Source organism: Grammomys surdaster, unplaced genomic scaffold (assembly GCF_004785775.1).
Source record: "Grammomys surdaster isolate TR1022 unplaced genomic scaffold, NIH_TR_1.0 373, whole genome shotgun sequence".
Classification (NCBI taxonomy): Eukaryota; Metazoa; Chordata; class Mammalia; order Rodentia; family Muridae; genus Grammomys; species Grammomys surdaster.
The window spans coordinates 11103836-11117854 of NW_021604792.1; the positions used below are offsets into that span (position 1 = coordinate 11103836).

At 38.1% G+C, this 14019-nt stretch overlaps 1 protein-coding gene across 4 annotated transcripts; it reads right to left on the reverse strand.

The window, feature by feature from the left end:
• Window positions 1-4784: 4784 nt before the first annotated feature.
• Window positions 4785-12549, reverse strand: LOC114632530 (killer cell lectin-like receptor subfamily E member 1). Of its 4 annotated transcripts, none has more exons than XM_028781073.1 (8): window positions 12238-12546; window positions 10333-10532; window positions 9074-9256; window positions 8200-8301; window positions 7889-7927; window positions 7089-7234; window positions 5884-5984; window positions 4785-5027 (listed from the first exon to the last, which is right to left on the reverse strand). In XM_028781073.1, the coding sequence occupies exons 2-8, from the start codon at window positions 10511-10513 to the stop codon at window positions 4916-4918; spliced, it is 864 nt and encodes a 287-aa protein (XP_028636906.1). In that variant the 5' UTR covers window positions 10514-10532; window positions 12238-12546; the 3' UTR covers window positions 4785-4915. The 4 variants fall into 4 exon arrangements, with proteins under 4 accessions (XP_028636906.1, XP_028636905.1, XP_028636907.1 ...); XM_028781072.1 differs by having other exon boundaries at window positions 9074-9259; window positions 12238-12544; XM_028781074.1 differs by lacking the exon at window positions 9074-9256 and having other exon boundaries at window positions 12238-12539.
• Window positions 12550-14019: the final 1470 nt, after the last annotated feature.

Here is a 14019-nt window from a genome sequence, read left to right on the forward strand (position 1 = left end):
CCTCCTAAGGGCTGAGACTGCAGGTATCAGCTAGCATTCCTGGTTCAGGAAAACGGCCAATAATCACTGGCTACAATGAGTTTGAAAACTGACTCTTTGAAAGGATTTAATTATATTATGTTTTAAACTAGATGTGGGGGTATGTTACATGAAAGTAATTATTTGTGAAGGCTACAGGTATCAGATTCCCCTGGGGCTGGGATTACAGCCATTGTGAGCCTCCAGACTTAAATACTAGAAACTAGGTCCTCTTGAAGCACAGCAAGCACTTTTAGCTGCTAAGCTCCAAGCTCCAGGCTTGGAGATGATCTCTTAAAGGACTTCTCTGGATCCTGATAGGAGCTCAGCCACTGTTTGGGTCTGGCTTAAGTCAATCGCTCAGTTCACTCCATGAATATAAAAGGTAGGCCTGACATATATCACTGTCTACTCCTGAATACTTCCAATCACAGAGGTACCGTCACCTGAAACAGCATTTCAAGCCTTGGTGTGACAACAAATTCTAGGAGAGAAATAGAGGGGCGTTGACAGGAAGAATGCTCTGTCTTAACAGTAAAATGTGACTAAAAAAGCTACTGGAATAGAGTATTGCCATGACCAAGTAGCAGAAGACGTAGTATGGAAGAAAGAAGGGGCCATAAGTGAGCGTTGTAAATGTCGCTGTGGTTGATCATTATCTCTGTAACTGCAACACTGATGAGATTCTAACAACATCTGGCCACAGGAAACATTTGAGCCCATAACATTATTTACTCTATAAAAGGAAGCTTTAAAAATAAATGTGTCAACCACAAAGATAACCTAAAGAACATGATACATTGAGTGGACTGTAAATACCAGTCACTATTTTCCATGGGATCCTTTCACTTCCTTCTCCTAGAGGACTCAGAGGCAAAATCCCTGTGGGCAGAGGTAATGAACAGGCAAAGGCTGGAGGATGATTCAGAAGAATTCCACTCACTATTATCAGTCAGCCACATGGCTATACCACTCTGTAATAATTTAGCAGTGACTCAATATTAGATTAAGAACTTTTATAAGTAGAAATTTTTAGTTTAGATTTTACACTTTACAGTATCTCATCATTCCTGTTTGACAATAATTTATTGTATTTTGAGTACACTGAAATGCTACATGCATATATGGTGCAGTCAGATTAAGTTTGTTTTTAATATGGAAATGGTATTCTAATCTATGATAGCAAGGAGCATAGCCCGACCAGGGCACAGTCGTGCCAACAAAGTCAAAACATCAAAAGTGAAATCAATCTAAAATATGCCAGTGATTGTTCTTTTACACTCCATATTCCCCACTAACTCTTTAAGGAAGAAGAACTCGAAGTTAGTAAAGTATATTGTACAAACATAAATGTGAAGTTATTTATTCAAAATTCTTGGGGTAAAAGCTGTTTTGAGGTTCAGATTTTTTTCAGATGCATGAGATGAGAATATCATGTTTTAGAAATACTGACCTAACCTGACAAAGAAAGAGAACTTCAGACCAATCTCCCTTATGAACATCGATGCAAAAATACTCAATAAAATTCTAGCAAACCGAATCCAAGAACACATCAAAACAATCATCCATCATGATCAAGTAGGTTTTATCCCAGGAATGCAGGGATGGTTCAATATTCAGAAATCCATCAATGTAATCCACTATATAAACAAACTCAAAGAAAAAAACCACATGATCATCTCACGAGATGCTGAGAAAGCATTTGACAAAATTCAACATCCCTTCATGATAAAAGTCTTGGAAAGATCAGGAATTCAAGGCCCCTACCTAAACATAGTAAAAGTAATTTACAGCAAACCAGTAGCCAACATCAAGCTAAATGGAGAGAAATTTGAAGCAATCCCACTAAGATCAGGGACCAGACAAGGCTGCCCACTCTCACCCTACCTATTCAATATAGTACTGGAAGTCCTAGCCAGAGCAATTAAACAACAAAAAGAAGTCAAAGGGATACAAATAGGAAAGGAAGAAGTCAAAATATCGCTATTTGCAGATGATATGATAGTATACTTACGTGACCCCCAAACCTCCACCAGAGAACTCCTAAACCTGATAAACAACTTCAGCAAAGTGGCTGGTTATAAAATCAACTCAAACAAATCAGTAGCCTTCCTCTACATGAAAGATAAACAGACTGAAAAAGAAATTAGGGAAATGACACCCTTCACAATAGTTGCAAATAATATAAAATACCTTGGTGTGAATCTAACCAAGCAAGTGAAAGACCTGTATGACAAGAACTTCAAGTCTCTGAAGAAAGAAATTGAAGAAGATCTCAGAAGATGGAAAGATCTCCCATGCTCATGGATTGGCAGGATTAATATAATAAAAATGGCCATCTTGCCAAAAGCAATCTACAGATTCAATGCAATCCCCATTAAAATCCCAACTCAATTCTTCACAGAGTTAGAAAAGGAAATTCTCAAATTCATATGGAATAACAAAAAACCCAGGATAGCGAAAACTATTCTCAACAATAAAAGAACTTTGGGAGGAATCACCATCCCTGACCTCAAGCTGTACTACAGAGCAATAGTGATAAAAACTACCTGGTATTGGTACAGAGACAGGCAGGAAGATCAATGGAATAGAATTGAAGACCCAGAAATGAACCCACACTCCTATGGTCACTTGATCTTTGACAAAGGAGCTAAAACTGTCCAGTGGAAAAAGGACAGCATTTTCAACAAATGGTGCTGGTTCAACTGGAGGACAACATGTAGAAGAATGAAAATTGATCCATTCTTATCCCCTTGTACAAAGCTCAAGTCTAAGTGGATAAAGGACCTCCACATAAAACCAGATACACTGAAACTAATAGAAGAGAAGGTGGGGAAGAGCCTCGAATACTTGGGCACAGGGGAAAAGTTCCTGAACAGAACTCCAGTGGCATATGCTCTAAGATCGAGAATTGACAAATGGGACTTCATAAAATTGCAAAGTTTCTGTAGGGCAAAGGACACTGTCAATAGGACAAAACGACAACCAACAAATTGGGAAAAGATCTTTACCAATCCTTCATCTGATAGAGGCCTAATATCCAATATATACAAAGAACTCAAGAAATTAGACTCCAGACAACCAAATTACCCTAATAAAAAATGGGGTATAGAGCTTAACAAATAATTTTCAATGGAAGAAACTCGAATGGCCGAGAAGCACCTAAAGAAATGTTCAGCATCCTTAGTCATCAGGGAAATGCAAATCAAAACAACCCTGAGATTCCATCTCACACCAGTCAGAATGGCTAAGATTAAAGACTCGGGTGATAGTAGATGCTGGCAAGGGTGTGGAGAAAGAGGAACACTCCTCCATTGTTGGTGTGACTTCAAGATGATGCAACCACTTTGGAAATCAGTGTGGCAGTTCCTCAGAAAATTGGACATAGCATTACCCGAGGATCCAGCTATACCACTCCTAGGCATATACCCAGAAGATGCTCGAACATATAACAAGGACATATGCTCAACTATGTTCATAGCAGCCTTATTTATAATACCCAGGAGCTGGAAAGAACCCAGATGTCCTTCAACTGAGGAATGGATTCAAAAAATGTGGTATATTTACACAATGGAGTATTACTCAGCTATTAAAAACAATGAATTCGAGAGGTTCCTAGGTAAATGGATGGAACTAGAAATTATCATCCTGAGTGAAGTAAGCCAATCACAAAAGAACACACATGGTATTCACTCACTGATTATTGGATATTAGCCCAGAACCTTGAAATCCCCAAGATGCAACTCACAGGCCGCATGAAGCTCATAAAGAAGGAAGACCAAGTGGGGGTGCTTCGGTCCTTCTTAGAAGGAGCAACAAAATACTCAAGGGAGCAAATATGGAGACAAAGTGAGGGACAGAAACTGAAGGAGGGGCCATCTGAAGACCACTCCACCTGAGTATCTATCCCATATGCAATCACCAAAGGTAGATGCTGATGTGGAAGTAAGGAAGTACATGCTGATAAGAGCCTGATATGGGTATCTCCTCAGAGGTCTTCAAGAGTCTGACATACTCAGAGGCAGATGCTCACAACTAGCCATTGAACTGATCATGGGGTTCTCAATAGAGGAGTGAGAGTGAAGACTGAAGGAGCTGAAAGGATTTGCGGCACCATGAGGAGAGCAACAATACCAACCAACCACAGCTCTCAGGGTCTAAACCACCAGCCTGGGAGCACTTAGGGAGGGATCCAGGGCTTCACCTGAATATGTAAGAGTGGAGGGCCCTGCTGGGCATAGGTGGAAGAAGAGAACCTTGACCTCATGAAGGCTGGATGCCCCAGGGGGTGGGAATTTTGAGGGTGGGGAGGTGGGGGGGTAGATAGAGGTTACATCCACAGAGAAGAAGGAGGATGGGTGAGGGGATTGGGGGTTCCGGGGTGGGTGGGGGATGGGGTAAGGGGGCAACATAGGAAATGTAAATAAAACATCCAATAAAAAAAAGAAAAAAAAAAGAAATACTGACCTAGAGGTAGGACTGCCAAGGCCATTCAAGACACAGAGAATAAAGTTTGGAGGATCTGAGGAAAACCAAGGCCCTTGACATCATTGTATGCCTGACTGGACATGCTGCACACACAACAATAATATGTCTCAAAATATCATGTTACAGAAGCAAGCTTCATACAAGGTATATGCTACACTTTAACCTGACCTCATCAGCTTTACCTAATTATTTCATTCAGAAATCATTTATTACAGTATCTTCTAAAATGCATGCAATAAATCTGTTAGTGTAAACATTGACAAGGAATGACACTGGAATATATTTGAATGCAGTTTTATTTAAAGAAAGGCAAACATTTGCCATATTTTCTTCATAAAATAAGCACCCCAGGAAAAAATAAGAAAAGTTTCATTTTCATATCTTTTATGAACTCATAGGATTAAATATGCTACTTCTTGCAAATATATGTCAGTTTAGCTGTACAGGTTTCTGCCAAATAAGCTTCTTTTGATCTATAAGATGCACAGACGTTTTTCATATTAGCTTCAAGATAAGAAAACCTAAAATAAAAGAAATTCCAGTGTTATCACGAAATGATATAGCATTCAAATGCCTAAGAGAATACATAACTGTTGCCCTACATATAAATGTTACAAAATCCAATCTGTAGGATTTCCATAACCCATAATTCTTATCAGTAAAATGATAGTAAACCACAAAGTTATCAAATCAGTATGTAATTGTAAATATCAATTAATATTTCAACTAAGAAAGAGTCTAAGGGCAAAGAATATCAATTGGTTGTCAGAGTAGAGGGAGACAAATTTAAAAATAAATAAAGACAACTGTGAGTAGGGCTGAGAGGTATCGCTCTGTGGTGGAGCATGATATTGACAAGATCAAGAACCTGAAATAGATCCATGATACCACAGTACAACAATAAAAATAAAATAGAGCAAAACAAACTGTGAATAACTCACTTAAATATGCATTCATGCACCGCAGTTATTTGGTCTCATGATAAGTGCAATATTAAAGACCAGGAGGATATTAATGACATATTGTGGCCAAAGTTATGTAATACAGCCATTGATTTGACAGTCTAGAGGCAGAACACTGAACTAATGAGGTTGCTCCTGAACCCTAAAATTAAAGGAATTCATGCTATATAAAAGTGTGCTAACTTATCCTCATCCAATGAAAGGAATTGCTAGCTAAATCCATCATTTTTTGAGTAAGTGGCTAGGAAAAATCTTTCCTGGGGTGGAGTGGGAACGTAGGGGGTGAAAAAGACTGTTGAAACTGGTGGTTGGTGGATCCAAATCAGGAACGAGGATGTCAAGACAACTGTGTGAGGATAATCTTCATCTGCCCGGGGACTGCTTTCTAAACACCTGATGCCACGTGACTACTTACATCCCAGAGGGTGGAACCGAATGGTCTTCCCACAGCCACTGTCTGCGAGTTTCATTATAGTAAACTCCAACCCAAAAGAAAGTCTTCAAAGAGAAGAAATTCTGAAAGTGAAAAAACAAAGATATTCAGGGCTCCCATCATTATCTTCTCCATCAGCTCTATGGAGGTGACCTTGGAAATGTCAACTCCATCTGTACATACTGATTCTATGTCTGAAGTCCACAGCCTCACTCACATGATGCTGTATTACAACTCCATCTGTACATACTGATTCTATGTCTGAAGTCCGCAGCCTCACTCACATGATGCTGTATTACAAGTCATGCCCAAGCTATGAAAAGTACAAATTTTCTGTTCTCCTGGGAGATTTGAAAAATAAGCAAATAATGTGAGCAAAAGGACGAGAGTGAGGTTTAGTTTTTACACTGTTTTCACAAGTTTCTTGGAGCTACAACTTTACTGTGGTAGCTTGAGGTATCTAATAACGAGACTTGGTATTGGGGAAGCACACCATAGACATTTTAATTTTATTCTGACATCATGGCTGGAGTTAGAAAAAAATTCTCTGTCACTGTCATTTGGTCTTCTAGACCATGTTGGGTTACGCAGTGCCATTTTGTCTTGTTTTGTTTTTCTTTTCTCTCTGCCTGATTTGTTACTGAAAACAAGTGTTTCTTTCTGAATTCATTCCACATATTTATGCCTTTATATATTTTGTTTGTTTGTTTGTTTATTGCTATTACTGAGGATAGAACTTTAGGCTCTACATTTATGAATATTTTATCACTGAGCTACATTCTTCAATTCCCTATATTTCTAATTTTTTAAGAGAGAGACAGAGAAGGCTTTTTTTAAAAGTTGCCCAGGCCTGCTTTCAACTCAGTCTGTAGCCTAGACAGGTCTTGAAGTTGTGATCCTCCAGCCTTGGGTTCCCAAGGAAATGGGATTACACACCTGGGCCACCAGGCCCAAGTTCAATATTTTTTTCTCATGAAATGTAATTCCCAATATCATTTTACTATTTCTATCTTTTTCACATAATACGTAGATCTACTTGACATAAAGAGTGCAACAAAAGATAAAACAGTTTTATCCTCAACCTTGGATCTAGTGCTAAGTTTAAACAAGTGTAGGTGGCATTCCATTTAACGTATTTAATCTCTCTGGGGATCTCACATCTCGTGACTCACAGTTGCAGAACTTACCATCTCCTTTTTGTTCATCCTTATGAGACTGGAGTTGAGAGACAAGCAGGCACGCTGACTCTCTCTGCAAGTTAGCTCTTCCTTGGAAAAGTAATAACAACTGCACCTGAACCAGACCCAGTTCTCTGGACAGGGATGATGGAGTCCTAGAGAAGGAGTGCTTGTCACTCTACTGAAGAGATTCACAGACCCCAACTGTGCTCTTTACTTGTTCAAAACAGAGAGCTTTTCCACTTATAACAGTGTAACAATATTATATAAAGACAATTAAAGTCATTATAATAAAACTCTAATCTGGAAACACATACTTCTGCTTTTATTTTTATCTGAACTTTTAGACCATTTCTATCTCATAGAACATGTTTCTGCTGAGACTGATCCATTCTCACTGCTGACAATTAGTTTTTCTAAGCCAGAGTGGAAGCACCCCTTTATATAATCATTAGGTTCATTTTATTTTTGTTGTTGTTGTTGGAGAAATTGCCCATCCAAAATTTGTACTCATGTTAATCCTATTCCCATTGAAAACCATGGAATTTCACAAGAATGTTCTTGTTGTATACAGAGTTATGTAATAATACCAGCAGTGCTTCTGTATTGTGTTACAGTTGGTTAATCCAAAAACCTCTGTTCCATATTAATGTAAGATGTTAAATGTCTGGTACCATGTTCTATCCTTTCTAAGTTATTCTTAAATGTCGTGCCTATGAAGACTGTCTGCTACTTGTGGAAGTAATATAAGCAATAAATATGTTTTCCTGACTAAATCTGTGCACCAAGGCTGGGAAAGCAATACCTACCTTCTTGCTGAAAAGTAGAAGATGATCTTTCAGAAGACACTACAAAAATAGTCCAGATCACAATTAGTTCTTTTATATTGACATATCAACAGAACTACTAAAATAACTTCTGTTCTAGAATAACAAATAAGCAATTTTAGAGACAATGATAAAAATGAAGTTGTTTCCATGATTGTTTTCTGGTGATGGTACCAGAGATCCAAGCCAATGTCCCATAAATAGTAGACTAGCACTTCAATTGTACCCAGAGTCAAGGAGGAACTTGATAAGTTTCTGTAAACCTGTTCAAGAGGAGGAAAAGAGTGACTCACAGTGTGTGGTGAAAATTGTCATCACCATGGCTACAGACATCAGGAGAAGACATATGGCACCAAGCACAGTAGAGAGGAGCCTCCACGGAGGTGAGCAATTCCCTGAGAAAGATAAACCCAAGAGTGGGATCAAAGGCATCAGGTAGTGAGTATGAGGTTATAGGATGGGCAAGTTTGTTCCAGGGGTTACTTTCATCAGCAGAACATTCTAATGACTGACTTCTGATTCTCATAGCCAGCCTGTTAAATATTTTCACCCAATGTTGAAAGCCAACAATGGCACATTAGTTTAAAAAAATACCTGAAAACAGAAATATATTTGCTTATTGAACATCACATGGAAAGCTAATATATCTGGAATGTTCCATGGAACTAGTTTAATGTCTTTAATTTAAAACAGGGGTTAGTAGTCAATATAGAAAATACAAATACCACTGGATAAAGATAAGTCAAAAACATGAGTAACTAATTCACAATTTGTATAATATAGGAACTGAAGTAGAAAGCTTTTTTGGTTAAAATAATCAATTAACAGAACAGCATTTTAGTCCTATATTTGGCCTCAAACCCTACTCTCTACCACCCTCTTTAGGGTGAAGAGACTGTGTGTGGTGGGGGAGCTAAACAAGAATACAGTTTGAAAGCTAAATGGGGAACGATTGGTTTAGCTCTGAATTCTTCTCTGTACAGGTGGTTGCATTCTGAATTAGGAAGCCAAACGAGTGTCTTTTGATCAGTCCTTTTCCCTTCCATACTTACTGACTCTTTTCTTTAACCCAGCAAGCATGTTTCAAGGTTTACAGTGTGTCATGCAAGGATGAGACTTAGTAATGGAATTGAGAATGGGGGTTGGCCACACTTGAATGGATTCTACCTTCTCTCTGCTGGCAAGCAGCTTGGAACTGAGTCACATCCATAATAGACTCAAGCTTCACCCGGATGCTCAGTGTCACACAGCAGTCCTCTTCCTCTTGGTGTTTCTCATCTATTTGACTTTTCTTTCTTTTGACCTTGCTGCTAATATTCTCCTCCAAATACCACTGACTGGACACATCCTCTTCTTAGGAGCAAGAAAAGAAGATAGACGTGTTCTAAGTGAACATTCTATGGGAGCCTATGTTCACTGTAATGGGGATTTGCTGTCTTTTCATTTGGGGGTAAGTTTTCAGACTACTAGAGTTATTATGGAAAACTTAATTCATATTTTACTCTCTCCACTTTAGCAGTGTTCCTCACTGGGAATGCTCCTGTCTTTTAAAAAATAAGGCAAGACTGAAGATGAAAGTGGCACTCTTGTTCCTAGCATTTTGTCACTCAAGCTCCGATTTTCCTTTCTTCCTTCCTCCCTTCCTCCCTTTCTTCTTTTCTTCTTTCTTTCTTCCTTCCTTATTTAGCAATCTATGAATTGGCCTCTGCCAATTCCTAATCTCCCTTTCTCTATCTAAGCTTGTATCTTCCAGACATTTAAGGCAAGCCTCTGATAATCAAAGGAACATTCCAGAAATTAGCCATAACCTATAACTACATTAGCTGTATAAAACCATCACAAAGACTTGATTTTATCTTTACTTATATCCAATTTGTTTTGGGCTTCAAGTCTGTAGGAAATGCATCCATCTTTTGTTTGTTTCCGAATAATACGAGAGTAAAGTTTCAAAGAGTCTCCTGTACACAATACTGTGGTCAGAAACCCATCAGCCCCATCAAATTCATAATGCCCCAGAACAAGTTCCAAAACCAGCTACATCCAGTAATTTTTTCATACTTTAATTTCCATAATCCTGCAGCTAGGGAATTCAATTTCATCCTTTTTAACTTCTCTAAAGTTTATTTTTCTACTCAAGGCTAAAGCAATTCTCACGTTAACAATAAACAATGTAAACTATCTACATAACTGTAATTATTGTGATATTAATCATTTGGTATTTCTTATATATGAGATTAAATTGACATTTCATTTTAACTTCTGTGTTTCTAACTAGATTTAGAAAGAAGAGGGGGAGGAGAGGAGGGGAGGGGAGGGGAGAGGAGAGGAAGAAACCTTTCAGCCCCCTTTTTATAACCTTAGCATATAACAAACCTTAACCTGAATTTTCAACAGTCTCCCTGTGTTTACTGAATACAATATCATACCTTCACCAGTGATGTCTTCTGCTGTGTTTTTGTCTTTCTTAAAATGTTTTTTGTATTTTTGCCTCTGCTCAATGGATGAAAATTCATTCGAATGAAATGTATTCCTAATATTGTTCTTTGCTTTGCTCTTCTGCTGCGAAGTCACATTTAGGGTAGAACGGGTTACAGGTGCTTCATTCATCTTTATAAAGACAAAAGTGCTGTAAGGGAAGGAATGAAAATATCAGCATATTATAGTCTGGGAAAGTGTATTTTAGTAAAAAATGCTTAACACGATAATTCTAAAAGCATTTGTGTCGAGGAATAGATATGACCATATGCTTTTATGAGTGCATGCTTTTAACTTTGAAGCCTAAAATACATGAAAACAGATTACTGAAACTTTAGAAGTAAATTAATTTTAGTTAGTTAATTATTTTCTAAAAGCACTGTGGTTCTTAGGCTCCAATCAAGCACCTTGTAAATGTGCTATGTAATTAAGTAAAATCATGCTACGTAAATGCTTTACCAGTGGGCTACATTCCCAGTCCTTGGGTCTTTCTTGTTTTGATTTTGTTTTATTGGTTTGTTTTCTGTTTGGGTGTTTGTTTGTTTGTCTGTTTGTTTTGAGACAAATTCTCACTACACAACTGACAGGCCTTGAACTTCTAATTCTCCTGCTTCCCAAGGAGGTAGTTTTCCCAGCATGGATCACTATGCTTTACCAACTTAGTTCTTAAATGTGACTAGGCTGGTTGCGTAGTTTACAGTCCGTGCTTAGCACGTATGAGGTGCTAAGTCTATCTTTATCAAAACACACATACACACATACACACACACACACACACACACACACAAGCACATATGCACAAAAGAAGGCAAGAAAAGAAAGAAAGAAGAAAGGAAGGAAGGAAGGAAGGAAGGAAGGAAGGAAGGAAGGAAGGAGGAAGGAAGGGAGAAAAAAGGAAGGAACTCTTGTCTATAATATAAACTGAAAAAAAATTCAAAGATCCAAGAGGCAGAGGCAGGGAGATTCCTGAGTTTGAAGCCCACACCAGATCTGCATTGCAAGTTCTGGACCAACCAGCTACATAGTGAAACTCTTTCTCAAAACCATAAAAATAATAAACAAACAAAAACAATCAAAACAAAAACAAAGCAAAAAACAAATCTGCAAGAATTAATTAAAACATATTTTAAAAGACAAAATATATCTTGTGAAAAAATTTAAATCTGCTTTGTTATTCAAGGAGTGTGATTTGTCAAACAAACAAACAAACAAACAAAACAAGCAAGATAGATAAAATACCAAAATATCTAAAACTCAAAATGGGAAGAAAATTTCGTTGTATGCTATTTCCTAACTTTGATTCTCCATGGCAGAGCTTGAGAACACTGACCAAAATATAATAATTCATTTGTGACTCAGGTTCCAGAGAAGCTTTACTGTGAAAAATTGTTATATCTGAAAGTCACTATGCCTAGATAGAGGTCGTGGTATCCTTACTTTGGTCTGTCATTGATTTCTGTAGATTGGGAATAAGAATCAAATAAAATGAAACCTTGCTTTTTGGCATACTCTGGTTAGTGTTTATTTTTAATTAAAATTCCTTAACCAGGGCTGGAGAGATAGCTCAGTAGTTAAGAATACTAGCTGCTTTTCCAAGGGACTTCTCAGAACCCACATGGTAACTCACAATCCTCTGTAACTCTCAATTCAGGATATTCCATGCTCTCTTGTCGTTACTTGAGGCACCAGGCACACACAGAGTGCACATGCATATATACAGATATAACACTCATACTTAAAAAATAGAGATATAGTAAAACAATTTAAAACCATGCCTTGAGGGGGATTTATTCCCCCAAGAACAGGTTGTATTAGTTATATGTTCCAAACTCTTAACCAGAAATGGTCAGACATACCTGAAGCAAGGAGGAAAGTCCAGGAACAGACGCTAAAACATTAATATGTGCTAACCAGCAGAGTCAGGAGCATGTAAGACACAACTGGGAGCAGGGGAGGAAGCTGCTTGATCACGCTTCAGAGCCCCATAACAAAGTCTTCACGGTTGTTTTACATTTCCCCTTAGCACCCACAATATGGGTGAGAGCATGGCTTAGAACTCAAGTAAGATCACCTGTCCATCTACTGCTTAGTACTCAGGAGGCTGTGCATTCATTCACAGCTTACTCAAGTGAGGCCACACATTCATTCCAAGGCACACCAAGTCTTGGATCTTGAAAGCAACAAGCAGACATTGATGTGACCAAGTATTCCATTCACTAAATGTTGTTATATCTGACTCTCTAGAACCTCAGCTTAAACTCAATCAAGTCAGGATGGCTTGAGAATGATGTGTGTGTGTGTGTGTGTGTGTGTGTGTGTGTGTGTGTGTACACGTGCCTGTGTGTTAAGGTGTGGTCACCCTTAACCTTCCTTTGAACTTAACTAAATTTTAGACAGTTTTCTTCCAGACTATAACTGGCTAACCTACATATTTTCCAAAGTACATACTTTTGAAGACTGGATTTGTGTGTTTTGAGATATAAATCTTCAGCCTATTCCCAGACTTGTGCCCTAGAAATGTCTGTGTCAAAGATTCAGGTAAAGACATTCCTTTAGAATACTAATATAGTCATTAAGGAGAAAAAAATAAGCTCTCTGTCCAGCTCAGCTTCAGAAAGCACAGACTGGGACAACAAACATCTAAGCCATTGGCTGACCTCCTCCATAATGCCTTCTGGAATTTTCCCATCAGCTCATGTTATCTCTTTCTTTTGTTTCTGTTTGCTTCAGAATTGAACTCCATTTCTTTCCCCTATTTCTATCATCTTGAACAAGTTGTTTGCCTATTTAATTCTTCCTAGTGGATTTCTTTCTGCCTGCATATTCAGAAATAGTTTATGCGGAAGTTTTGTCTTATGCTTTACTTTCTTTTTTGTAAAATTGAAAGTTAAGTAACTAAAAAGAGGGGAAACAAAACTTTACTGTTATTCTCCCCAGGCCTGACTTAACATTCTAGTAATGAGAAGTCCAGATAGACAACAGAGTGGCAGGGATTCTGAGAAGTTGCAGCCCCAACACTGCTACCAATGCTGTGAGGATGGAAGGATAAGAAAGGCGCTGGCCATGATCCCCTGAACCACAGTCTGGTCGAAAGTCTTATATTGTCCAACTGCTCTCATCCTGGGTCTCTTTTCATATCCCTAAGAGTTCCCCTTCATTCAGTGGCCTGGGAAATGGCTCAATCCTCCTGGCTGTACAGTTTGAGGAGCCTGACTCACAGTCTTGGTGCCTCTACTACTTATGTGCAACTTGGATGTCTGGATTCTGGACTTAAGACTGCAGTAAAGAATTTCAAGATGAGTCAAAGTGACACAAACTTGGCTTGATTGTTGATCAGGAGAAAGGGTATATATAATTTGAATTGTATCACAGAGAAGTTTTCCTCAGGGTCATCAACCATGGAAAGAGATTTGGGGATTTTGGAATTATACTATGTAGAGGAAAGAAAGAAAACATTTTAACTGTTTGAAGTATAAATGAAATCACTGGGTGATTTATGCACACACTAGATAGGCTTACATGCAAGAAAGAAAAAATTTTAATGAACAAAAATATGGATGGATGGATGAATAAGTAAATTAATTAATTAATAAAATTTATGTAGATTATATACATACAAACAAAATCTTGCAACATAT

Bases quoted from the DNA above. Each gene is read 5' to 3' on its own strand.
- LOC114632530 (XM_028781072.1), bottom strand. From the start codon at position 10,513: ATGAATGAAGCACCTGTAACCCGTTCTACCCTAAATGTGACTTCGCAG. The intron at 5,985-7,088 runs GTAAGTTCTGCA...TTTCACTTTCAG, and splicing joins GGATGAACAAAAAGGAGATG to AATTTCTTCTCTTTGAAGAC. The intron at 5,028-5,883 runs GTAAGTAGTCAC...CTTTTATTTTAG, and splicing joins TCGGTTCCACCCTCTGGGAT to GTTTTCTTATCTTGAAGCTA.